Here is a 26,203-nt window from a genome sequence, read left to right as displayed (position 1 = left end):
TGGAGACTGTTTGAATTCAAGCACTACACATCTTTGAAAGCTCAAAGAATGGTGAAGACAATCGCACCTGAAAATGCTCTTCTTACACCTTTCTGAGCCTGAAAGAAATTAAAATCACGTCAATGATCAATTAATATACATACAGAAATTTGTTTTACAAAAAACATTGAAGCGATCATTTAACCAACTTCTGATGGTTGGAAAAAATTGGTAATCTTCCTTTGTGAGTGCATTTCAATGGGTATTAATGTAAATTCCGTAAAGGTAATAATTTTATTGTGATTGATCCCAAGTACAACCGTTTCTCCATTCAAGCAAAGAGTGGTGATTTTGGTGCTCCACACATTGCCTAGAATTCAGGCTACATCGAAAGTCACCACCCGAAGAATTGCAATTGAAGTGCTTCGCTGGAGTCGATGCCACGCCAGTTGCTTGGCTTCACCTGACATTCGCTGCAAACGTCAAAGTGGTTCGACGGAGAAAGACGTCGGGGTGGTTTTCTTGTGAAAAATCAGTCTTTTAGCCGTAATAAGTGACCGAATTGTGGCTCAAACTGTAACTAGAGACTGTGTGCAGTGTGTGGCGGTGGAGGATTTGTGGAAAACGTGTGATTTCTGTGTGAAAAGCAGCTGTGAAGATTTTCCTGGGAGGCGCTTCAAGTGCTCAGCAAAGGTGCCTTGTGATTATTCAAGAGTGTGTAACTATTAAATTACTATAATTATCGGCTGAAGGGGCCCCCATCGCTTGACACACAGCGCACGGATGGGATGGAGAGACGAGCAGGTAAGTCTGGGTCTATGGGTTGAGGTAAAAAGCGCGGTGCTGGTCAGGTTTTTTTCGCCTTGTCCGCACTCGAATCTCGTCTCCGGAGATCCACAAAACGCGAGGAAGGGAGAATATGGCCGCTCTCTCGCTCTCGAGAGAAGATGAACTTTTTCTCGAGGCCCCAACTCAAGAAACTTTCCATCAATTCACCGATTACTTTTATTTTCCCAGACATATCCATGCCAAGACGCCACTAAAGGCCAATTCGTGCCTCAAGTGCCAAGAATCCACGTTCCCTTTGCCGCCGAGGAGGCTCAGAAGAGCCCCAAAAGAGCCCCAAAAGAGCCAATCAGCGGACTCACTGGCTCGTCCGGGAGTTCGGAGCCGGTTGAGCCCCATCAAATCACATCCATAAATTCGAATAATTTGCAACATTTGCCAACACTCTCAAAGTCAATCTCTGACCTTTTCGTATCGGCGACAACAGAATGATTTGTCTCATCATTTTGCGCATATCTTATGTTAATATTCCTCAAAACTCGCAGATTTTGCCTCTATTTGCTTCCCTGTGCAGGTTTATTAATTTACACTCTGTCAATTTAATCAAAACACACTCGCAATCGCGCTCGGAGAAGCGCTCGATAAAGTCTGGGAGTGTCGCTAATGACCCGCGCTCGACTAATGCTCAGCCAAGGCAGTCTTAAACTCGGAAAACCCCTGCAACTTATTTAGGTTAAAAGCCACCCTCCGTGCACAGTGCCCGGACGACTGGTGGGAAGCAGGACGGCCGTCTGGTTGTCTTTCTCAAGGTGCACGTGCGTCAGAATTTCACTGGCGGCCGAAGAAAGGCGGCGGCATAAATTGGAGATATTCAATTGACTCTCTGAGACTTTCTAAATGGCTCGCGAGATTGTCGCCACGAAGATCAGCGCCAGTTTTCCCACAATCATTCAATTGCTCTCTGCAAATGTTGACTTTCAAAGATTGGCCGCTGAATAAATTGCGGCATTAATCCTAGAAATATCAAAAAATTAGTGTCAAGGTCAGAGGCTGACTGAATGTGTTTTTAAGACTGATGTCTTAAAATCTACATAAGGAATAAATCGTGTGTTTAAAGACGCAAATTCCTTGATTACCCTGCAAAAGAAAGTTCTGCCAGGACACATTTTCCCCGGGATTTTTATGCAACTGTCCTGTATTTCACTAGAAGTCTTGCGCACTGAATGACTCATTGTTTCCAGGATCGCTCAATTTTCCCTCTTAATTTCTTGAGAAAATTGGAATAATCTTTCTCAACCATTGAAAGATTATTATTTATGAATCTCTTATCGATTGTGATTAGACTTGATGGGGTGCGTAATAATTTGTACACTCACCTTTTGCTGGAAGTAATCTTAGGTGTGCTGTCATCACTGATGCTAAAAGGGCAATATTTCTGCTTCCTGTTGATGTGATGAATTTGCCACGCAAAGGGCTTCGATGGGGTTCTTCAGCGCAGTGTTGAGATCGGAATCACTGTGCTCATTTGGCATGTTGTTTGATTAAACAATGATGGTGTATTTGTTGAAGATATGGAAAACACTTGTAAAGAGTGTGATATGTAGCTGAAATCAGTCTGTTAGTTTTTAATTAGAGCCACGAGATAAAATTTATTTTCCATTTAGCGCAGTGTTCTAACATTTTTCCTGTTTTACGACTTCTTTTGGCTCTTGTTAATTTTCCTCGTGTTCTCTTGTGTGTGTGTATTTCGTCTTCTGGAATTCCAAAAGCATTATGGGAGTTTTCTATGAAATGCCCTCTTCATTGACCTTTAACGTGTGCACTGAGGAGAATCTCTGGGTAGAATTTTTAGTAGGTCAGCGCTTTTTAGAGTTGTAAAAATTCTGCTGATGCTGCCGATCGATATTTTCATCTCACTTTGTTTTACTCCATTTGGGAAATATTTGTTCTTACTATGCGGATTTGTTTGTTTTCTCATTTATTCCTCCACTGTGTGGTCATAAAACGCGGCAATTTGTCTTCACAATTGTTGTAGATCCGGTGGAAAAAAGAGGCAAAGTTGGTGTGAGGAAAAGACATCGACACGGATCATTCAATGGAAAATCGTGTAATCGTGTTTAATCTTAATTGTCTTGAGCAAATTTATGATATCACATAAATATTGATCTTGTACTTCCGTCAGTGATTTGTCAATAAGTTGTAAATATGGTAGAATTTACTGCCATCCTCTTTTCATCGCGTGGATCACTAATATGATGTTTTAATTCATTTCTCTCTCTCCCTCTCTCTCTGTCGTGGATGGATAAAGAGGCCTTCGAGCACACCTCAGTTGAGAATAAACCGGAGAAAATTTAACTGGGCGAATTTCTGTGGCCGAGACAAGAGAGGGAAATGGATGTATTAAGGAAATTGCTCTTGCATATCGCAATTTGAATGTGGTCTCTCGTCTCACATTTTTTGCTGTGCGGGAATTCATCTCATTTCCATAAAACCCACTGTTTTTCTTTGGCAACAAATTGAATGTACGAATAGGACTATAGGTGAAATGGTGTAGTTAAATGCATTATGTCTGTTTTTCCTCTCGCTGGCATTTTCTCAATGGTCTGTTCTTTCTCGGAAGATGCTCTTCTTCAATATTCCATTAAAATTGCTTGGGGTTTTTTTTTCCACTGCATGTAAATGAGAAGTGTTGGAGGAAAATTGATATTTCAATGTCTATTTCCGTGTGTGTTTTTTTTCTTACCCTTTCTCTCTCTCTCACTGCGAAAACAATGGATTGATATTGAGCAGATGCAAGTTGGCTGGAAAATGCGTAGCCTCGTAATTATGTTCAATGCATTTCACTTGGAGTGCTTCAAGGAGGTTGTCTTGACATCCTTATTGATTTATATCTCAATTTTCTGCCCCATTTTTCTCCAATGAATCATCTGCTCTTTCCATGACAAGCAGAATCGCGGCATGGCCTCTGAATTTGAGACAATTCGAGTTGGGAAAACGGTACCACAAGTGAGTCAATTATAATAAGACACACAGAATTCAAACGTGTGGCTCTCTCTGTGTAGACTTTTCGCGCTACCGTATTTTGCCATCATCGCGAGAGAGGAAGACAATTGCAAGAATAAGTCCAACAACAGTTACAATCTGGGAAAAGTTTGTTTTTTTTTTCCTCAAACCAAATATATCTCTATTAAACTGACTTCTTTTTATCATATTACGTGTATAATGTTGGTTGTGCTGTGCACGAAAGACGTGCGGTGGAATTGAATTTCTCTATAGAAGCTTAAAGACTTCCCAAAGATTTGTCCCACTCTTTCTCATCGTGTGGCTGGATAATTGTATTTTTCTCATTCTAATGATAATCGCAGAAATATGGCATTTTAATTAGACATTTTCCACCATTCCATCCTCGAATTTCTGCAATTGTGGCTTCTTCTTCTGTGTCGCTGCGGCAAAAGTGAGACTTTTTATCCATTTAGTTGGAAAAGTAAAAGATTTTATTGCATTCGTCTTGTATTTGTCGTGTTGTGAGACATTTGTGCGACTGAATGTCAGAGTGAAAATTGCCAACGCGATAAAATTAGATCACAACAATTATTTTCGTCTGTATTGATCTTAATGTGTGAGCTTTGAACAATTTACAATTGATTTGATGTTGTGACCTCAAAAAAGTTGATTCATCCAGTCAGTGACTTTTGCGAATTTTTCAGCGAAATGCTCTCTTTGTCTACCTTTTTCTCTCCCTCTTCTGTTCTTTTAATCTATTTTTAGTGCTGAAATGCTTTTTGCCATGAGATGGTGAGGCATTGAGAAGGTGGTTTTTCACCCAAGTGTGATTCTTGAATTTCTATGGTCGAATTCTTCGAAATGAATTCTGCAACGGAGCGCTTAGGGGAGAACGGGGCGCTGTGGGTGATTGAATGGAAATCGTGAAGGGATTTCATGACGAACTCACACACAAGTCAAGTGTGACTCACGTTTTTAATTTTGGAGGAAAAGAAGCGATAAGGAAAGTCTCTTGTCGGAAGATTCTCACCGCGAAAACCTCTACAGTGTGTCACTATGAAACTGTCTTGAGCGCTAAGCTTTGGCTTTGGAGCAGTCTAATCGCGCCACCTTGTATTTATTCGATATGGTGCTCTGCCTCATAAATTCATTTACAACCATGAAATATTCTTCAGCCATTAAGTAAATAAATTGAGTGGGTAATTTGAAAGGAGTGAAGAAGGGGGAAATTGAAAGAAAATTTCAAACAGAGATTCTAGTTAATTAGATCAGCAAGGTCGCGTTGAAGTTCATTTCACTTTTATTTGTATTATGCGCGTTGTGTCTATATTTTCTTCTGTGTGTGGGTGAAAGGAAAAAGAGCCTCACGATGTAATGTTACGAGGCTTTTAAAGGCCCGTTATCACTTTAACACTGAACTGATAACGTGGTGTTGTTTTCTGGGTGACTTCTCAATGCGTTCTCAACCTTTCTTGGCACGATGAAGAAAGCCACACAGAATTGAAGGCAAAAGAGAAAAGCCGGTCAAAGAACCTCAAAGTGAATGCAAATTGATTGAAGTTTTCTATACATTTCGTGCTCTTTCTGGCTTTTCAATTCTCACTGGGTGAGAATAGTATATTTAAAAGGAAAGAAAATATGAGGTTTTTGCTTGATAATTTTTTTCCGCGACGTTTTTCTCCCTGTTCAAATTAATATGAGGAAAAAAAAGTATGATTTGTCTAGACCTTTCAATTTACCTCTACTGATGCGTAAAGTTCGCGCAATTTACAAGAGCGTGGCTGAAATTTAATACACTTACTGGAATCAATTTCAAGTTTATGTCTAGTGGTGTTGATTTTTTCTTCATTTTCCTCGTGAAATCAGCACCTCGCGGAAGAATTTGATACAATTAAGCTAGGAATACAGGTTGAAAAGAGTGAAAGATTGGAGTCATATTCGGACATTCTCTGTAGAAATTTTTGTGGAAAGTGTAATTGGCTGAAATATAATTTACGCTTTTTCCTTTCTGTCTCATTTCAGTGCTGAGATGGAAAAAGACGAATGAGCGGTGAAGATCAGCAATCGTCCATTTGTGTGAATTTTCTTGCCTAAAGAGTGTGAGCAATGATGTGTAAATGATTGGATCATTGAGTTGTCGTGTCAGCAGAGCATCGCCAGAAGTCAATATTTTGGCAAATTTGCAGAATAGATGTTCATCAACGAATCACATTGAACCGTGAGATTGTTTCAACTGAAACGATGGAGCCGAGGAGTGAAGTCAAAGTAATACGTGCGCCATCGCTAAAGCGTGGCAAAAATGACGAAAGACTGAGTGATCGGGTAAGAATATTTTCCATGTTCTTTGAACATCTGTGATGTTATATTTGAGAGAGAAAAATAGAAGAGTGATTGCAAAAAAATCCAGGCTGATATTTTAAAGTCATGTTTCACACCTACATTGAGAAATTTTGATTGAAGTGCAATTACTGTGAACGAATCAATTTACACTGGCTTACATAAGTGTTTGGACACTGTTAGCGGGATGACTTTTGAGGAGCTTCTAATAATGATATAATGGAATGGGAAAATTGATTTGAATGCGTTGAGATTCATTCACAATATGTTTATACGGGAGTTTTTGGAATATCTTCAGCATTAGCACACTTGCCATGTCTTGGGTTGTGGCTACGAACAGACGTTCCTTTGAAGATTACACCCGAATTATGGGCTTTATTGTTTCATTCCAGATCGTCATCTTATCTGTTGTGAAAGATTAAAATCTATTTTGAGATTATGTGAGATAATTTTGAATCTCCACTGTTGACTTTCGATATAATGTGTTCATTTACCTGTGTCACCAAGTGTTTCATTTTATATAAAGGGGACAATTTTGCGAGGAAAAAAATATTATAATTAAGACTGTGTTTAACGTTCATGAGTGTGTAATAATTTCTCATCAATGGCCAATGATATGAATTTGTGTGTTGAGGGCTGTTATTTCTCTTGAGACTTTACGATGCTGTTTCGCGATGTAAATTGTGAATGGGTCTTTATATGGCTGGAAGAGATTTGAATCTTCGTGCGCGGTAATGCAAAGAAGCATGCCAAACGTGACTGGCTTTGAAAAGAATTTCCATCGACTCGTGTAACTCTAATGAATTTGCAATTTGCGGATATTTTATATTGAAAATTATTCTTTAATAGTATATTTTTCTCTTTTGCCTTTACACCTCGGGAAAATCTCGGTGGATTTCATGTGTCGAAGCAATTATATTGCAATGTATTAGAATTGTTGGTAGTTTTTTTTCCTGCCGTTTCTCAGATGTTGATGTGAGATAAAACAATGAAGGAGAAAGTTAAATTGGATTAGATATTTCCTTTTTAATTATTCCCCCGATGCTGTGATTTTTGTGTGTGTCACTTTTGGTAGTTCGAGAGAAGTGAAAGATGTTTGACTAAAAGAGCACCTGCTTAAAATTCTGTATGATTTCGATGGTTGTGTTTTCTCGCATTTGGATTTGAGCCATTTGAACAATAGAAGTGAATTCCGTATGTACAAAAATTCAAATATATCGAAAGTACGCGTACTGTATTGCTGGAGAAATATATTATTTATTTGTCGCCAAAGTGCTGTGGCTCTGAGCATGAGGGAGACGTCGAATGACATGATCTCCAAACATAGAAATACCTAAACTCCAACGCAATTGTCGGCTGACTTTTGCTTAAGCAACCATTCTTCGTTTCTGTGTAGTGTTGTATGTACGAGATTTTCTTCAAAGTAGTGTGTGTCACACTTAATTAATATAATCAACACCACAGAGTGATCGATAGGAGGCATTTTGCATTTTCTGTGCGCTGCATGATGAACATTAGTCAAGAGTGGTTTATGTCTCTTGCACAGCCACAAGACAGGAGAGGTGTTGCGGAAAACAGAGAAGAAAATGACACAGAAGCAGAGTCAAGATAACAAATAAAGATATCTTTGGGGGAGGAAAAAAGAGCGACAAGGTGGAGCAAAAACGACTACACACACCTTTATTTTTAAACAGTTTTTTTTATAGGTACAGCTCAACAGAAAATGAGTTATGAAACGATTTTTAAATACTTTTTTCCCAATCAATCAATGGGTGGTTCGCATGTTGTAAACTTCTTTTATGATTTTCTTCCTCGATGTGTGAAGGAAGGACACTTGATTTTTTTTCTCTGTGCTTTATTATAATTCGGCCATTCCTGACTAATTGACGTCCCATACTGACTATTTTTTTTTGCAATTACTTGAAGCAGTCTCTCTTTCAAATTAGCATTGATTGTTTGTGAGGTGAATGTGGAGGAAAATTAGAGGCTATATTTTACAAATTCATTGTTCTTAATTGTATTTGGAGAAGAAAAGGTGATGGAGAAAAAAAATTGGTAAAGGTGTAGAGCAAATCATCTCTGACAGCTAAATTTCTCTTCTTTTGAAGAAAATAACATCCAATGTTGAGAGTTTAATTGAAGGTTTTTGCAAAATCTACATGATATTGATTGCCTCTTTCACTGGCCAAAGGTGGAGGAGGTGAAAATTTCGGTGTTTAGTGAAAAGCGGGCACTTTTTTGGGCTGCAAGAGAGAGATTGTGTGTTGTACCCTATGTTGTGTGCAAGTAAAATTTATTAGCATACGTCATGTTTACTTGTTGGCCAGTTGAAATGTGATTGTGTGGTATGAGATAGTGACACAGTGCATGAATGGGTGAATGAGTGTGAGAGAGTCGAAGATATACTTATATACAGCACATATGAGGTTTATATTATTGCTCAACTCACCTCCATATAGTGGCTTGTTGAAGATACCGAAGTGAATTCTTGTTTTCCTCTGGTGTGTTTAGTTTTACGGTAACTTCCATCCGATATTCATAAAGTAATATCTCGGGTGTCTCGCGTTGTTCGAGAGACTGTCGAAAAAAGAAAGATTAACCCATAAGTTTAATTTTTGCCTAATATATGGATAAAACGGAGCTGATAGGATTACGTGATTAGGTTTTTCCGCGTCAATTCTGCACAAATTGCGTCAACCTTGAAATACTAATTAATTACCGTGCTCGACGATGAGATAAAGTCATCTTCACACAAAAAAGCAGCAGTTTCTCATCAGTATAAGCATAATATTGTCTTGAGAGATTCACCTATTGGATGTTGTGAAGACAGCGAGAGGATTTACGGTGGAAAATGAAGTTCTACTTAATTCAGTGGATTGTGAATTGAAGAATAGAATACATAATTGCATAACCATCAAGTTAGAAAAGAAGAAGAAAGAAGTGAAGAGAAGAAATTAGAGAAACTACAATGTTTGCACCGAGAAATTCATCACCCAATCAAGTATTTAACAATGAGGATATAGCTGCATATCAGGTGATTTGTCTCTTGTTTTTTTTTTGCGTGCTTTCTGTGTGTGGAGTTGAGAAAGAAGTTCTGCGCGGTGTCTTGAAGTGGAAACTTGGTCAATATTCCACACTATTTTCATGCGCGATGATCTAATCGACAAAATAAATAGGCGAGGGAATCTACTTTATAGTTAAAATAATAAAAATAAAGTGTTAAATCCAATAACAAACAGCGAAGATGAAATTTTCAGTCATTTTGTCATTCCTACACAAAATTATCATGTGTGGGGATCTCGAATGTTTGAAGAAAGAAGAGAGTTTTTCTGCAGGCCTTCTGGCAGAACGCAGACATACAGAAATATCTCTTGGTATGATTGCGAAGAAGGATAAAACTTTCTCATTTGCGAAATACTTTGCAATATCAAATGATGAATGATGATTTCCATCTTGAGATTGTCATCGATGAATTGAGACTTTGGTATTTTCGAGTGAAAAATGGGCATAGCGCGTTTGTCACGATTTCCGATCAATATATTGTAATTTATTGATTTTTTGTTTACCGATCACGAGCAGATGGCGAGAGAAAAATGTGTCTATGCCCAGTGGATGGCATTTTCGCATTATAATACAATTTTCATTTAGTCTCTGGGTAACTACCAAATCCACCCACTTGTTGGAATTCCATTTGGTGTACGTTTACACACATCTGCGTGAGATTTTGTGAATTAATGTCTCAAGATCGACTTTCGAATTGTACAATATTTCAATATATAGAAGACAATCTGGTCGCTATTAGAAAATGATGATATTAATATGTGATGTGGACAATAAAGTGCGCATGAAAGATGTGGAGAAATGGATTGGAAGTTTCACAATTTGCAATCTGACATTCGCAGATAAAAGACAATGGGTGAAAGAGAAAAAAAGGGAGGAAATATCTGAAAAATCTTTCGATTGATGTGCTGTAAATGTTGTATTAATTTTAATTATTACGTACAAGTAACTATCGAAGCGTGAAAGGAGATAAAATACTTTACACGTTAACAAGTAAATGGAACAAAACTAGACTATTTAGAGTGTTTTGTGAGGTTGAGAAGAGAGTCTCTCGAATCTATGTGAAGCATAAAATATTCAATGAAAGTCTCTCAGTATGAATTTTCTCTCTTTCTATGCACTGTGGCAGAAAAATATGATCCATTTATCATAATTTTTCTCCTTCAAGAACAACAATTCATAGTCTCTCATTATGTAAATTTGCGAGGCACTTTTTTCTCACATCTCTGATTTATGGTTTTATTGATGGTGTGATTGAAATTAATCTTAATGCATGCAGTCATGGTGGACAGAGTATGTTTAATTAATGAACAAAGAGTTGCTCCTTTTTTTCTGAAGAGGAAGTTCAAATTCTGGGTGTTTCTTTTCTTGTCTGCATTGCGCTACCCAGTTTATTATTGATTTGCTGAATTTATTTTGAATCACAATTGGAAAAATGTCTTGAAACTGGTTTAATCTCCATGAAATCCATAAAGTCTCTCTGTACAGAATCGTGGGAAGTGCTTATAAATTGTGAAAAACGATACGATCTCCTATGATCTATGTTGTGGGAAAAGTGTGAATATTAAGGTATTAATGGATTCTCCAGACATAAAAGAAATCAATAAGCATATAATATTGAGATTGACGTTGATGATAAGGCGATATTTTCTTCCGTCAGTGCGATATTGTATGTAAAAAGCTCAAGTTCATTGCCGTTTGCTTAATTAACAGTTGGCTCGGCTTATGTGCAGAATAAATAATTAGCAAAATGCTACAGCGGAAGTTTGATTTGAGCAGTATGGAGAAATGTTATGTGCAAATACAGTGAGTTTGATACTTTCGATGGGTGAAAGAGATGAAGGAATTACTGCTCAATAAATATGTTTAAATATGCTTTACCGTATGCATTGATTGATCCCTTCCCCATCGCTATTTGCGGTGCGTATGCTATGCATAAAGAGTGTGAAGTGAGAGGAGGCGAAGTGGGAAGGAAATGAGGAAAAGAGGTGTTTGATTAGTGGCGTTGATGAGTGTGTCCGTTTGACCATTTAATTGCATTGAATAATCTTTTAGTCACTCTAAGCACAATGACTCTGAGCAGAATGGTAGAATTTCTTCTTTCTCTCTCTCTCGCTCAACAGTATTATTATGACTTAACACCATTTCGAGACCTGAATGGAATTTTGAATGGAGTCGATCGTGGCTTTTGGGCGATGGAAAGACACTCCGAACCCAGAAGACTTTGTGTTGTTGAGCTTTGGGTGCAATAAATGCACTTTGTACACACATCACGATACAAAGTGGGACACCAGCGGAGTCCATGCCTCTTTCAGAGATACTTATGGGAGAGAGTGAGATGTGTGTTGAGGAGTACATATTTGTGTGACTATGAGAATTGAGAAAAAGACACACAACGTGCGTCATTATATTGCATATTGTGTGATAGAAAAAAATGTGTGCTTAAATGGGCTATAGTTTCTTGACAAGACAATAATAATAGTAATTTCGTAATTTGATTAGAATACTTGCAATCTGAATCATCCGATCTCTCCATAGCACACAGAATCATAATTTCTTACATTGTGTTTTTCAATTCTTCTCCTTCTCGGTACATTTTATGTGGCGTATAGATAAAGCTGAAGAAAGTCTTGGGCCTCACTGTCTGTAGCAATGCAGCTCTCGATGTGTCACCCACTTCTGGCATCTTGGCCTATCCAGCTGGGTAAGTAACGTGTGTGTATGTCTAAAAAATTTATGGCTTTATTGCAGATATTGTGATTTTGCGTTGTTCTTGTTCCACACTCTTTATTATATCACACTTGATATCCAAAGGGGCGCACAAGTGCCATCATTACAGCTTTCTGAGAAGTAATTTGTACGGTTTTTGGCTGCTGCTTTTTGTGCGGTGTATTGCAGAATGTACATATTTCTTAATATTTTGGGGGCATTACGATAAATTTGCAGACCGTTTTGTGCACGCAACGGAAGATTGAGATCATAGCCAAAAAAAAAATTCGTGAAATGAGTTATGTCATTGTTTAAATACATCAGAGGAATTCATCAAACAGCTCAAAGTTTATCTATGAAAGATTTCTTTCGAAGATGGTGCGAATTTATAATAAAGTACAATTGTTAATAGAAGAAGTCCATAAAGGAAATCATAAGCACACGAATATTTACACTTAATGGCTTGTTTTGGTCAAATTAATTGCTCATACAATGTGATTTACAGCGAAAAGCTTCAGGCATAACCATTTCAAATTATTTATTGCGAAATTTAAAAGCACAGCATAAAGTTTAACATGGAATAATGTGACAAATATTAGCTGGCAACTGTTGCATTAATTTTACAATTTATGCGTGAATGATTTGATGATACTTTTCACTGGGTGCAATTCTTGCAAATTGGGTCAGAAAATTGATGAATGGTTTGGAGTGTGTGTTGTCGCGCACACTTTTGAAAATGGTCTGCCAATCACACTGAGAGCAGAGGCGTTTAATTAGAAATTTGATAGAAATTATACTGGGTTGATATAATTTCCATTTATCACATCGTGAGTGCATGTGAGTTTTAATCACCATCAGTGCAATAATGGCACACACAGTCGATTATATGCTATCTAAGCGTCTCGACAGACTCTTAGAACAGCCATGAATATGTAAATTTTTAAGTGATCTTACGTGTGTACATGCAGAATTGAGTAAAAATTGCACTCTGTCTAGGCATAAAATGTGAATTTATCGATTTTGGATTTCGTGAGCGCTTGTAGACAAGCTAAACAGCTCTTTGTTCACCGTGTGTGTTTTCCTCCTGAAAATTTTATTTGTCGACATTCTGTGGAATGAATGTTTTACCCCAGTTTGCTCTCAATTTGGAGTACTTCACGAGGAAAGGAAGACTGAAAAATGATATCTTCTATATTGTACAGTGGCTTCGGATTCTATAGAGTCAGTTGACATGATTTGTGGTTCATACAAATTTCATTGCAACTATTTGATTTGGAGTCACTGTACGTGTGTTGTTATCCTTTTTACACCGTTCCTATTCCATTTGACGCCGCTGTATGTCTTGTGAAGTGTAGTAAAGCAGTATATTTCAATTTCTCCCCAACAGATGCACGGTGGTTCTCCTGAATGCCAAGAAATTGAGTCAAACGTACCTCCTGAATACTTCACGGAAGGCCATAACGGCGGTGGCCTTTTCCCAGTGTGGACGATATGTTGCAACTGGAGAGTGTGGCATAAATCCGGCAATTAAGGTCTGGGAGTTGGATCCACTAAATGGGAACCTCGAGAATGGAGCGACCGGTGGGAATGTTGTGGCAGAATTTCTGGGTCACAAATATGCAGTCAGTTGTGTGGTGAGTTTTGCCTATATAGTTCAGAATATTGTGGAGAGAGGGAAGAGTAATCTATCACAGTTAAATGAGCACCTCTTTTATTCATCAATCTCATCATACACAGTGTTGGTAAATTAGCTTCACAACTATTTTACTATGCGGCAATTTGAAAATGTGTGAATTCCACGTGTATATAAATTCCACCTGAGGCACAAGAATTCAGTGGAGAGATGAGAAGAGTGTGTGTGCGGAGTTTGGGAAAATTGGAATGGAGAGCATAATTTGGGTGCTTTGTTGGAATTATCTATTAATTTAATCTCTCGGGTTGTTCATTACATTATGTATATTCAGAGTGAAAGAAAAGTTTAATGCCTGTCTGTCAACTAGCATATCTAAGTTATTTGTAGCACAAGAGATAAGATCTATTCAGAAGTTGGGGAATTTTACTATTTGGTCCTCTATCTAGAGTTGAGATTATTCACATAAAGTTTAGTTCGCCTAGATAAAATGCAGAAATCATTCGATATAGGCGTTTATTGGCAGTGAGCGAAAGTGATGGGAATGAAAGAACATTTTCACCACACAAATTGCTGACTAATAATTTATCAACACAGTGTTTGGAGAGTCTTTTATAGGCTACCAAATTGTTGCTATTAAAGCTTTATTGAAGACCAAAGAAAAAAAATAGGAGATGTATTTAATCCATTCGATGATAAATTTCAGGCTTTTTCGCCCACTGGAAAGTATTTGGTCTCGGTCGGATCGCAACATGATATGATTGTTAATGTGTTCGACTGGAAGCTGAATTTGAAGATTGCCTCCAATAAAGTGAGTGCCAAAGTTGTTGCAGTCGCCTTCAGTGAGGATGGCAGCTATTTCGTGACGGTGGGAAATCGACATGTGAAATTTTGGTACCTCGAGGGAAATAGGAAGGTATGAATTTTTCATCAATTCTACACGCTCTATTGATTGGCTTCATTTTTGTGGCTCTCTTTGCCATACGCACACACCACACTTTGACATGTTTAGAGGACAAAATCTTACAAGATCACATTGGCAAAAAACCACATTTTGCCATTGAGTGAGAGAAAATGTTTATGTGAATGGGCGAATTTGGATAACACTTACAATTTCATTAGCATTCGCCTTTAGCATGAGCTCGATTTGCACATGTTTGTAAACATTCGACAAAATAATAAATATATTACAGCAAGTTATAAAGAGTGTAGCACCAACTCAATATATGTGGTTGGAATGCTTTGCAGAAATTTCTGTCTGTCTATTTCCTCGTTGGAGTGTGTAAAGCAACAAAAAAAAGCGCATTGCTAACCTCATTGCTGAAATAATTTCATGATTTCTTCAAAGTGCACACAATTTTCAAGCGCTGTGCTTTCTTTCAAAAATAAAAAAGCTAAATGTACTCAAGACAAGAAACGCCCATTTGAAAGGGTACAAATTTAACATGATAAATTGTTTTTTTTTTCATTTATTCAATCAACGATTACGATTTTAATCACTGGATATTTCTTGGGTCGTTGATGGCTTAAAATGTGCAAATGGCCTGTGTGCAAGTTGTGGCGATTTTGCAGAATTACCCAGTCAAATGGTAGAAACGCCATTTGAAAGTCAATAAATGATGAAAAATGCAAATAGCTGATCAATATCTGTGAAATATCGAGGCTATGCAAGCTACACACTAGGAGGACTGTATGTGCAAAAGTAATTTGTAGTTTTTGGTCAAAAACTGTTTGGTGAATCGCTCTGGAGGAGACTTCAAGGGGTTAACAGCCAACGAGAGATGGCGAATTATCCGTAAAAGGCGATGCATGGACACTTCAAAGACATATTTTAGAGCATATTGGCTGAATTAATTGGAGATAATTAATTTTAATGGTATTTTAAGACCATTTTCTTGCATGAATTTAACTTGCTGACCGAATGAATTGAGGTTTTGTGTGCATCACAGCACAGTTTCAATAGTCATTGGACAAACAGTATGATTGTTGTTTTGCTATTGAAATCACACTCCAAAAACAGTGTCCATCAATGTTTACAGTGATCTTGACTATACGTGTGATCTTCACAAAAGATGATCACATTGTCGGCGTGATTTATGCGTTTTCCCTCCCACATTTCAAGACTTTTACACCGCCAATATTGTCTCTTGATCACCCCTTGGGCGAGAAATGGGCAATTTGCGAGGTGAAATAATATAAGTTTGGAAAGTTTTGTTGAGGAAAAATAAAATACAGACTGTATGATTTCTTTCTCAACAGCATCTCACCTTGCCAAGATTGTGAATAATAATTGCTCTTTTTCTCTCTTTCTGTGTCCTCCACAGTACAAAGAACCAATTCCGCTCATGGGACGAAGTGCCATTTTGGGTGATCTGCGGAACAATGACTTCTGCGCTGTGGCCTGTGGCAAGGGTGAAATGTTTGAGAGCACCTATGCCATCACCCGCAATGGCCAACTGGTGGAGTTCAACTCGCGGCGATTGCTGGACAAGTGGGTGGCTTGCAGGACGGCGTCGGCCAATTGTCTGGCTGTGGGCACGAAATACATTCTCGTGGGCTGCGCTGAGGCCATCGTGCGAGTCTTCAACGCCGAGACGCTGGAGTACGTGACGACGCTGCCGCGAACGCACTATTTGGGCGTGGATGTGGCTCAGGGCGTGCAACTCACGCACATGATGTCGGCGCCGGGCAGTGCAAAGTATCCCGACACCATTGCACTCGTGTACGACGAAGTGAGGTCCAAGGCGACGTGTGTGTACAACGATCACAGCCTCTACGTGTGGGATTTGAGGGATGTTCGTCGTGTGGGCAAGAGTCACTCATTTCTCTACCACTCAGCGTGCATTTGGGGTGTGGAAACCGTGCCATTCACGTATGTGAAGAACAACTTAGCTCATAATTTGCCATTAGACTGCTTCCTCACGTGTTCCTCCGATGACACGATACGCGTGTGGGATCTGGACGGATGTGAGAGCAATGAGGTGTACAGGAAGAATATCTACAGCAAGGATTTGATGAAGGTGGCCTATATTGACGACGAATTGAATTTCATCAAGGACATGGACAATCCGATATTGAACAACGAGAAGGGCTCTACGTATGATGGGAGGAATGGTGTGAGATGCATCAAGATCAGCAGTGAGAGGAATCATCTTGCCACGGGTGACAGAAGTGGGAATATTCGAATTTACAATCTAACCAATCTCAAGTTGCTCACGACAATAGAGGCGCATGACTCGGAAGTGCTGTGCCTGGAGTACACGAATGAGAGGATTGAGCGGAAACTGTTGGGCAGCGCAAGTCGTGATCGACTTATTCACATCTTCGATGTTGAACAGGGATATAAGATTCTGCAGACACTTGATGATCACAGCAGTAGCATCACTAGCATCAAATTCATCGGATGTGATATGAATTTCCAGATGATTTCGTGTGGAGCAGACAAGGCCATCATCTTCAGGACATTCCAGGGTAATCAGTTTCAACGAGGCAATCACTGCAATGGCAAGAACACTCTGTACGACATGGAGGTGGATAGCAATAGTAAGCACATCCTGACGGCATGTCAGGACAGAAATATCCGGGTTTATGGATCGCAGACGTCGAAGCATACGAAAACCTTCAAAGGATCCCACTCGGATGAGGGAAGTCTCATCAAATTGTGCCTGGATCTGAGTGGAATCTACATTGCCACTTCCTGTACAGACAAAACGCTGAGTGTGTATGATTACTACTCGAATGAGTGCATGGCGAGGATGTACGGACACAGTGAGTTGGTGACGGGGTTGAAATTCACCAATGATTGTCGACATTTGATCTCGGCGAGTGGTGATGGGTGTGTCTTCATCTGGCAAGTGCCTCATGACATGGTGGTCACGATGCAAGCTCGGTTATCGCAGCAAGCTCTTCGATCTGGCCAGCAAATCCCCATTCCGCGTCCCATATCCCAGAATGTGGACATTGTCCTCGAACAGCAGCAGAACAACGAGAAGATCGATGCGAACTTCACACCATACACGGAGGACGTGGTGATATCTGGAGGGTATAAACTCTCTGATGTCGGACAGTTGCCGATGTGGGCGAAGAGGAAGGGTGCAGAGGAGCCAAATCCCGCCAATATTCTCGCCACGAGTCCTAGTCAAGGATCTGTGGCGCCAAAGCCGCGCGGAAGATGGGCTCAGCGGAGTCAATATGAGCCTGAAATGGATCTGAGGAATATCGTGGATTCCCCACCAAATTCCAGTACGAATAACAACAATCCCACGTCGGATTACAACAGCTCGAGCAGCAAAGATGTGTACATGAACACGTACCTCAGTGAGGACAGCTCAATTGACAGTGGCCTGGAGAACCGCCGTGAGATTACCTTTCAAATGAAGGTGACGGAGAAGAACCTCAATAGTCTCAATTCGGAGTCAAATACTGAACACGATGGAGATGTTGAGGATATATCTGACGGGGAGCGCACTAGCTCTGACCATGGCGTGCTGTTTTATCCCACTGTGGCTCCGGGAACGCCGTCGGATTTTAAGGTGAATGAGACGAATGTTGAGGAGCTGCGGAAGTCAATGAGGCGAAAGACGGACAAGCAGCGATTGCAACTCAGCCAATCACCGAGCGCTCCGTCTACAGGTACAGGAACAGGAACGTCGGATGACGAGGATGAGGCCTCGACGCCCAGTGGTGACAATGCCGATCGCTCACTGGCCTCAACTCTGGGCGGAAGTATCGAGAGTATCCCTCAGGCGACCAGTTTTCTCAATGCAGCCCTCGATGGACCATCAAATAGTGCAGAGAGAGGTGGGAAGATCACTGTAACATATGTCTTTAAACGGAGTGTAATGCAGGGCTTTTTTATTGTCTTTTCAGGACGAAATAGCCTCAGTGCTATCCACAATAGTGGCGACAGCAAACCCGTTACCATATCCAAATCATTTACAAACACCAAAAAGGAAGAGCTCATGAAGATCATCAAAGATGCTAAGCAAAAACTGGAAAATGTGAGAAAAGTGTTTATTGATTAGAATATTAGGGGATGTGATCGAAATTTAATTCTATGTTCTTTTCTATTGGATTTGTCCTGCGATTGATATAAAATCTGACCGAATCTTTGTGCTGATTTGTGATTCTTTTAGGCTAATAACAGTCATAAAAATGACAGACAAAATTCAAAAGGTGTCGAGGTGAGATGTTTTCTTCCAATTTCTCAGAGCACAAAATTGCCAATAATAGAGAGTTATTTTTTTCTATATTTATAATATAATTTCTTAATCGTTATCTCCTAATGAAATTAAACTGCAATAACACCCAAGCAAGATGATGATTAGGAGTTTGAAGATGTATCCACTGTAAATACATAAAATAAGATTTCTTTAATTACCTTTCGAAATGGCAATTGCTTTATGATTTACACTCACAGCTTAATTGGCGAGAGCGAGAGAGGGAGAGTGAACTAAACTCATGAAATAACAGTGTGTGAAATTAATTTAGATTAAATAGTTATGACGTGATTTCATGTCTTGAGTGAATTTAATAATCTGTAAATCATTTTCTGGTTGCATCTTCTTTCAGGTCGGTTACCGTCGCACGAATCTGAGGGCTAGTCAAAGTATATCCGATCTTAGTCAGGTATCAAAGTCAAATTTGGACACAGGCTCGCGTCTCACCCGCCCAATGCGTACAGGTACTGAAAACATTACATTTCCTCACAGTTTTATCACTCTATCACTAGCAATTTAGCGAATTTGGTGTTTTTGTTTTGTCACACCTGAAATCACAATGTTATGAGAAAGAAGATATAGAAGAGAAAGACTAATTTGGTTGCTTTTGGAGAGGCGAGAAAAATGAAAAATAATGAAGATTTAGTAAAGCACTCAATTGCGATGGATAATAATTGGAATTAGAGAAGCTGCGCCATGAATAAATTCCTTGTGGTGACAGAGAACAAAGTAAATCTTGCGCCGATCGCTATTATTTTGAATTCTTTCTGCAAACAGAATCGCAATTGGGTGAAGTAATGTTGTAGTTGAAGACTAAATCACACATTAAATTGAGAAAGAAATAGAGAGAGAGAAAAGCAAAAGGAAGTTGATATAATTGCTATTTAAGATTTTATTCTTTCTTTCTTTTTCTTCTGTGCTGCTCATGGTTTAATTGCGATAACAATATAATGATTATCATATAAAAACACTCACGCTAACCCTCAGGAGAAGTAACTAACACCACTAATAGTGCAAATGCATATCAGAGCAGTAATTTCTTCAATTGTGCCGCACCAAAGGCTGTGCTTGCGCAAAATTGCAATATAGTGCGTCAGGTGCAGCGGGATTTGCCACCGTATCCATGCCAGATTGCGTGGACGGACAGTGAGAGGCCTAAAGTGCTGGAATTGCCGCAGAAGGTGGGCAGCAGTGGGTCGAGTGGTAGGAGTTGTGCGATGCTGAGTGTGGGCAAGAGTGCAGGTATATTGAAGAGCAACAAATCGTGCCCCGTTTCCCCGGTGAATGAGGAGCTAGAATGGGCGGGTGGGAGTAAGAGTGTGGCGTTCAGGGAGCAGCGGGGCGCTTCGGTGTGCAGTGAGGATGCCAAGATCATCTTTGACATGATTAACAGTGACACGAGGAGGATGATTGATGAGATTCAGGAGGAATATGGCCAAGTGACCAAGTGTACGGCGAAGAAGGAGAAGAATGAACATGGATTTCTCTCGGAGGACGACGGCAGCTTCAGTTCGGACTCCCTGGAGGATTGCAGTCTCAATGATGTGAGTGAAAATGCCAAGCGGAGGAGGAAGAAAACTGTCTGTGCCAAACACACCAGAAAGCCACCAACGAGATCCGTTTCGGATTACTTCATCTACGATCAGTACGATAACTTCCGTCAGGTGTTCAAGGATGAGGATCCTAATCAATTTTTAGAGACTCAGAGACACTCCAGTGCCAGTTTTTTCCTAGGACAGCAATATCCGGAGAGGAAGAGTCAGGAGAGCATAATCTCTGATGAGACAAGCGTGGGGATCAGCTATTGCAATAGCATGGAGAGCATTCTGTCTGATGACTCGGAGTGCAAGAGTGCGCCTCTCGAGGTGCTGTTCAATCGGTCGAAGACACGCCATCAGCACAATCTCTCCGCTGGTCACGATGTGGACGCCACGTCCAAGTCATACGGTTCTAGTCCTAATGCCACAACTGGATTTGACTACTTTATGCAGCAACATCGATTGGATATTTTTCCCGAGGAGGAGGACTTTGATATTCCCCGCATGTCATCGTCTTTCAGTGTTCCTCACTTTGCTTCCAATCCTTTTGGACAGCACGAGGAGTTGGATTTCATTCCGTCGATGCACTCCAAAGTGGCTCAGTACAATATGGTTGTGAATAAGAGCTTGAGCAAGGAGTTTGCCCATGAGAGGCAGCAAAACAACTCCAATCCACTCTTTGGTTGTGATGGAAGCGAGTTGTTTGTCCGGAAACCCATTCCGCCGCCCAGAAAGTGTTGGGAGGAATCTCTGGGTGTTGTGAAGAAATCGTGCAGCTTTGAAATTGACATGGGCGATTGTCGGAGGACAGAGAAGAGTTTCAGGAAGTTCGAGGCGAATTTGCAGAAGTTCGAGAGGGATCGTCATATGTTTGGTGATCCGTTGCAGATGGATTATGTGCCACACAAGCCTCCAGTTGCCAATCGCCGATCGACTAGCATGAAGGCGAGAGGGAAGGCCAAGCCGAGGGAGAAGTTCAACACAATTGGCCAGGTGGCTTTTGAGAGGAAGCGCGAGAAGGCCGAAGCGCCCCTCGAGGAGGAGAAGACCTTCGATATGTTCTTCTCAGAAGCTCCAGCTGCTGATGACGATAACATGGATAGTTTGGAGTTGGAGGCCAATTCGAGTAAGATTTTTAAGGAGAATTCCGTGGATTCTCTTGATGATATTCTGGATGCGGCTGCTGATAAGCCACGCCACATAGACTTTCGCAATAGCGCCCAATATGCCAAATTTCGTGACATCGAGAAGAAGATTGATGTGATCAACAAGCTGGTGGAGTTGGAGGAGCAGAAGCTCGAGCAGGAGCGCATGGCCAAGGAGGAGAGGCTGAAGCCGTTCTCGTGTGATCGTCGCCAGAAGGGTTATGTGAAGAGTCTCACGATGAACTTCGACAAGCTGGCGCAGAGAGCGGAGAATCGTGAATTCGAGAGGGATCTTCACATGAAGAGTCGCATGAGGAGAAATCATAGTTTGCCGGACGTTCTCGAGGGAGCAAAATACCAGTCATTCCAAGTGATTGACTGCGGACAGGGCAAAGAACACACCATAACACACTTTCGGTCAGGTCTGATGGCTTTCTTACGGAATTGTCGCATGCACTCAGGGAATGACTGTGATCACTTGACAGAGTGGAGCAATTTTTTATTCATTTGCAGACAATCCCAACGAATTTATGTCATTCTGTACATTTATTTTGTAAATATAGGTGGTTTTTGTGTGGAGTTTTGAGTTGATTTTTCAGGATATGAAAATGTTTATATTGAAATTTAATCCTAAATCGCTTCGTATACTAAAATCATTTATTATTTTTACCCATGAAGAGAGCTTTTGTGATGAATGTTTGTTACACTTCCTAGCAAGAAATGACAAAGTGATTTTGTATCGTTTCTTGGCAGGAATTTTCCCCATAACACACACTTTCCTCCCGAATAATTGTGTTTTACACACTCTGTGAAAAGAAATCTGTTGTGTCTTTCAGTAGATATTTATCTTCTGCAGCAATTTTGGCACTGAATTATGTTTGCTAATTTATTTCTTCAATTTTTCCAATTCTTTTAGGAGTTGCCAATAGCTTTTTGTCGCTGAATAGTGATGAATCGTCCATAAGACGTGCATGTTCGCTTAGTGATTTAAGTATGGGTAAAGGTAATTCACAATGAAAATCACTTGAGAGAACTTTTTTCCTAATGAAATCAGTTTTCGTCTTGACCAATGGGAGAGATTTTTAACTAATGAAAGTGCTTTTCTGTCTCTCAAACAAATACAGATTATAAACCGATGAGTTCCAAGCCAATTCCCAGCACCAGGACGAGTGTGCCGGCGAGCAGAATAGCGGCGAAGAGGAGTGCTGGTGGGCCAGGAGGAAAGTTGGATGTGGCTTCGGGGGGAATGGGCACGAGAAGTGTGTCAATGGGAATATTGAATCATGCGGTGAGTGTGAGAGAAAAACTTTCACGTCTCCGTTTGCGCGCAATAACTATTGTTTCCTACATTGCAGAGTGACTCTGAGCCTGAGAGCCGTGGTGGTGTGATGAAGCCCACAATTTCGTCACAGAACAAGGTCAATTTGCCGTCGAATTCGGGGCGAGGTAGTGGCAAAGGTGGTCCATTTGGCGCACCGCGACGACGTGGAATGCAGAATTCCTATAGTAGTATTAATCTGACATCAGCGGGACAGGATGACTCGAGTTCTGAGGAGGCGACAACCGCTCCGCCGCCACCCAGTGGCAAGCCGGCCGTTCCGCCGCGACCCAGAAACCTGTCGGCTGACCACAAGAGGAGCAATCTCAAGCAGAACAACCTGAATGACACGGAAGTGCCGTGCAAAGACGACAATTCGGACTGTGAGTCACACTTTGTGGTGTTCTTTAGAAATAATGCTAAATGGCAACTTTGGGTTGATGGATGAGTAGTTTTTCTTAGCGAAATTTGGACATTTATCAGCAAAACTGGTTAGAATTTGTAATAGAGTGGTCGGAATGTTAATGCGACGTTTGGTTTTATCGTCTCTGCGATGAATACATTTATGATTTGTTTATGGTTTCTTATTGTTCCTTTGCAGTGGCACAGTGTTCGCGGCTCATCAACCAACTGATGCTGACGACCAACTCTGTGGTGCAGCTGCACTCGCGATTGCGACAGACGGAGGATGCGAGCGGCAGCAATTATATGCTGCAGGAGTTGGAGAATGCTGTTGTCATGACGCAGAATATGCTAACAAAAATCACTAATCAGAAGTGAGTTGATTTTGAAATGAGATTTTGGTGGTGAAACTGACGACTTATCTGGCTTTATTTCAGGAATACTAAAGACTCTAACGCAAGTCCTTTCTCAACTGGCCAGCTAAGTCAACATATCAATCGACTGGAGAACGGGGAATATGTACAAATGAGAGAGAAATGCACTGATATGTTGAACAAGGTTCAAAATATGAATAACTCTTAGGAAGTGGCGATGGCGGAATGCTCTGGTATGTTTCCCTCACCTTTAAATCTACCAATTACCAACTATTGATGTCTTTTCAAGTTCTTCTCGATGTTGTGTGAAATTTAAAATAATATATACAACGATTTAAATATTTTGCGAGTCTTTCAAATAGCAAAAAAGAATTGACGAGATTTAAAGATAAGCAGTCAAAATATAGAGAGAGAAATTATTCTTTTAATGTGAAAGAATGACTATCGTTATTTATGTAATGAATATACACACACCCTGTAATTATGATAGAAGCAAAAAGACACTAATAGCATAATAATAAAATATTAAATTATCTGTTAGTTTTACCCTCCCATTAATTAAAATTATGAATGTTGTTTTGTTTTTATTAGCAACTTAACAAAATATGTGTTTGTCTTATTGATCGAAACTAAAGAAAAGACATTGATTTACTATTCACGTCACTAGGATAAGGATGAGGAGAGGTAGAATAGTATAAAATTTACAACATTGAGCAAAAGAGAAAAGGAAAACCTTTCTGTGGTATTGGAATTGATATAAATTTATTGTGTGAAATTTATTTCAACTTTCCCAACAGATAAAACAAACATTCGTCCATTTTTTTCTTAAATCGTAATATTACAATTTATTCTAGTTATTAATTGAGAATAATGAGAAAAGAATCCAATTTATTGAATGGTTTTTTGTATGATTAAATTTTAGCATTAGATGTTTTAAAACAATTTACTAAACACTCACAATGCTTTAAAAAAAACAATACAATAAATTCCGAATATTCCAACTTATATTTGATGATGAATGATTAAAATGAATAATTGTAGATTAAATTCAGGGATTAACCTAAAAAAATAATTAAACTGAGAATTGATAATCTTTGAATGAGAGTTTCTTCTTTTTTTTGCTACCCCGGAAAACTTGTGAAATCAGTGAATCGCATTCGGCAGAGAAGGTCGTTATCAAAGAAGTGCCGGAAACTGCAGCCCTACTTGTGTTCCCACTCCCTTTGATGTCCTTTTGTGCGAAAAGGGCGAAGGAGAGGCGGTCATTGAGGGCAATTCGGGCATATTCAATTGGTGGGATGGATAATCTATTTAGAAGCCGTGAGAACAACAAAACGAGCACGTAAAATCTCTTGCAAATTACCTATAAGTAAACATCGGTAATCCATGTAATCTGCTTAATCTCGCAAATTATTTCCTTCGGATGCCCACAAAGCACTCAATTGGCAACAATGGCATCCAGAGAGCGTCCGTGAAAACCACAAACATCTCACTGTCCATTTCTCCCTCTCGCTGTGCTCTTTCTACGGAGAGGTTTGGCCGATTGCAACATTCCCAATGCGCCTTCGCAAGAGTTCAAAGTGATTTGTGAACTGATTTGGAGGGTATTAGCAGGAAAATCTTCTTTTCAGTCTCTCTCTCGCATCCTTCTTTGGGCATCGAGCAAAAAAGCACAAGTCTGCCTCGCACAGATTAAACGTGTTAATTTCTTTATTGGTGTCTATTGCAATTCACAGGCGACACGCCATGAATGCCAATCAGTTTAGATTGGCCGGATTTAACAGCTGTTCACTGGATTTTGCGATACTCTTGACTAAAGAGTTTTCATTTCGGATTTGTGTGCAATCCGCTTAATAAAATATTAAGAAATATATCCACACTTTGAGGATTTTAAAAAGGCGAATGGATATCATGAATAAATTTATTTTAATATACATTTTATTCTGTAGTGTGACAGCTTTGTAAGGAAGGACAACAATAGTATAAATAACTAAAGTGTCTCGTAAAAATGATTTACTCCTCATAGTCTATCAAATAGCAACGATCCCTAGTCATAAATTCAACATTTCTAATTCATATTATCCAGTGTGTAAACATTTGTGCCCAGAGAATCGACGGGAGGGGCGGAAAAAGTGTGTTTGAGGCGCTAAAAGTTTGTCTCACGCGTGTTGGCAAAAGAGTCAACATTCGGAAGTTGCCAATTATGAGGGAGAAAACCACCACGACAATATTTCCGCCTCACGCGTGGGAGGGAAAGTCGCTCGTGTCCGTTTATGACGGCAATTATTGCGATATTATTCATGTTTGGGATGAATTTATGAAGTTGAGTTAAAACAACACCGCCACGTGTCCCGGCGAAACTCTCTGGACATTGTGCTAATTACATCGCAGAGGGGGTCGAATCGCAGGGTGAAAATGACAGGGATTCACACTGTGTTGTGGCGGGAGGGAAGGCCATTGATGGAATGATTGGAGAGCGCAAAGTTCAAGACTGGACATGAATGGCGGTGGAAATCTCTTTGGGGGCATCAAATCAAATAGAGCATCAGAGAGGAGATTGAATGAATTTGCACGGCAGCGGCATGACAAAAGCCATCCGGAGGCTCTCACTAATGGAACGACGATGAACAGCCACTCTTGTTTGCGCTTCTCCTCTGGAGAAACGGATTTTCAAGTGGCGCAAAACCCTATCGAGTCTCGAGG

General features: G+C 40.0%; 1 protein-coding gene across 6 annotated transcripts; it reads left to right on the top strand.

The window, feature by feature from the left end:
* Positions 1-453: 453 nt before the first annotated feature.
* LOC132261874 (mitogen-activated protein kinase-binding protein 1) lies at positions 454-24,599 on the top strand. Of its 6 annotated transcripts, XM_059760892.1 has the most exons (14): positions 454-783; positions 5,791-6,090; positions 11,778-11,869; positions 13,262-13,508; positions 14,211-14,420; positions 15,829-18,304; positions 18,374-18,504; positions 18,640-18,687; positions 19,076-19,187; positions 22,323-22,409; positions 22,531-22,694; positions 22,762-23,107; positions 23,326-23,500; positions 23,564-24,599. In XM_059760892.1, the coding sequence occupies exons 2-14, from the start codon at positions 6,010-6,012 to the stop codon at positions 23,706-23,708; spliced, it is 4,314 nt and encodes a 1,437-aa protein (XP_059616875.1). In that variant the 5' UTR covers positions 454-783; positions 5,791-6,009; the 3' UTR covers positions 23,709-24,599. The 6 variants fall into 6 exon arrangements, with proteins under 6 accessions (XP_059616875.1, XP_059616874.1, XP_059616870.1 ...); XM_059760891.1 differs by lacking the exons at positions 22,323-22,409; positions 22,762-23,107; positions 23,326-23,500; positions 23,564-24,599 and adding an exon at positions 19,711-21,823 and having other exon boundaries at positions 22,531-22,646; XM_059760887.1 differs by lacking the exons at positions 22,323-22,409; positions 22,531-22,694; positions 22,762-23,107; positions 23,326-23,500; positions 23,564-24,599 and adding an exon at positions 19,711-22,310 and having other exon boundaries at positions 454-672; positions 732-783.
* The last annotated feature ends 1,604 nt before the right edge of the window (positions 24,600-26,203 follow it).

Source organism: Phlebotomus argentipes, unplaced genomic scaffold (genome assembly GCF_947086385.1).
Source record: "Phlebotomus argentipes unplaced genomic scaffold, Phlebotomus argentipes genome assembly contig_15, whole genome shotgun sequence".
In the NCBI taxonomy this organism is placed as follows: Eukaryota; Metazoa; Arthropoda; class Insecta; order Diptera; family Psychodidae; genus Phlebotomus; species Phlebotomus argentipes.
The sequence above is the reverse complement of the archived record's forward strand: the minus strand, read 5'-3'. Positions and strand labels throughout refer to the sequence as shown.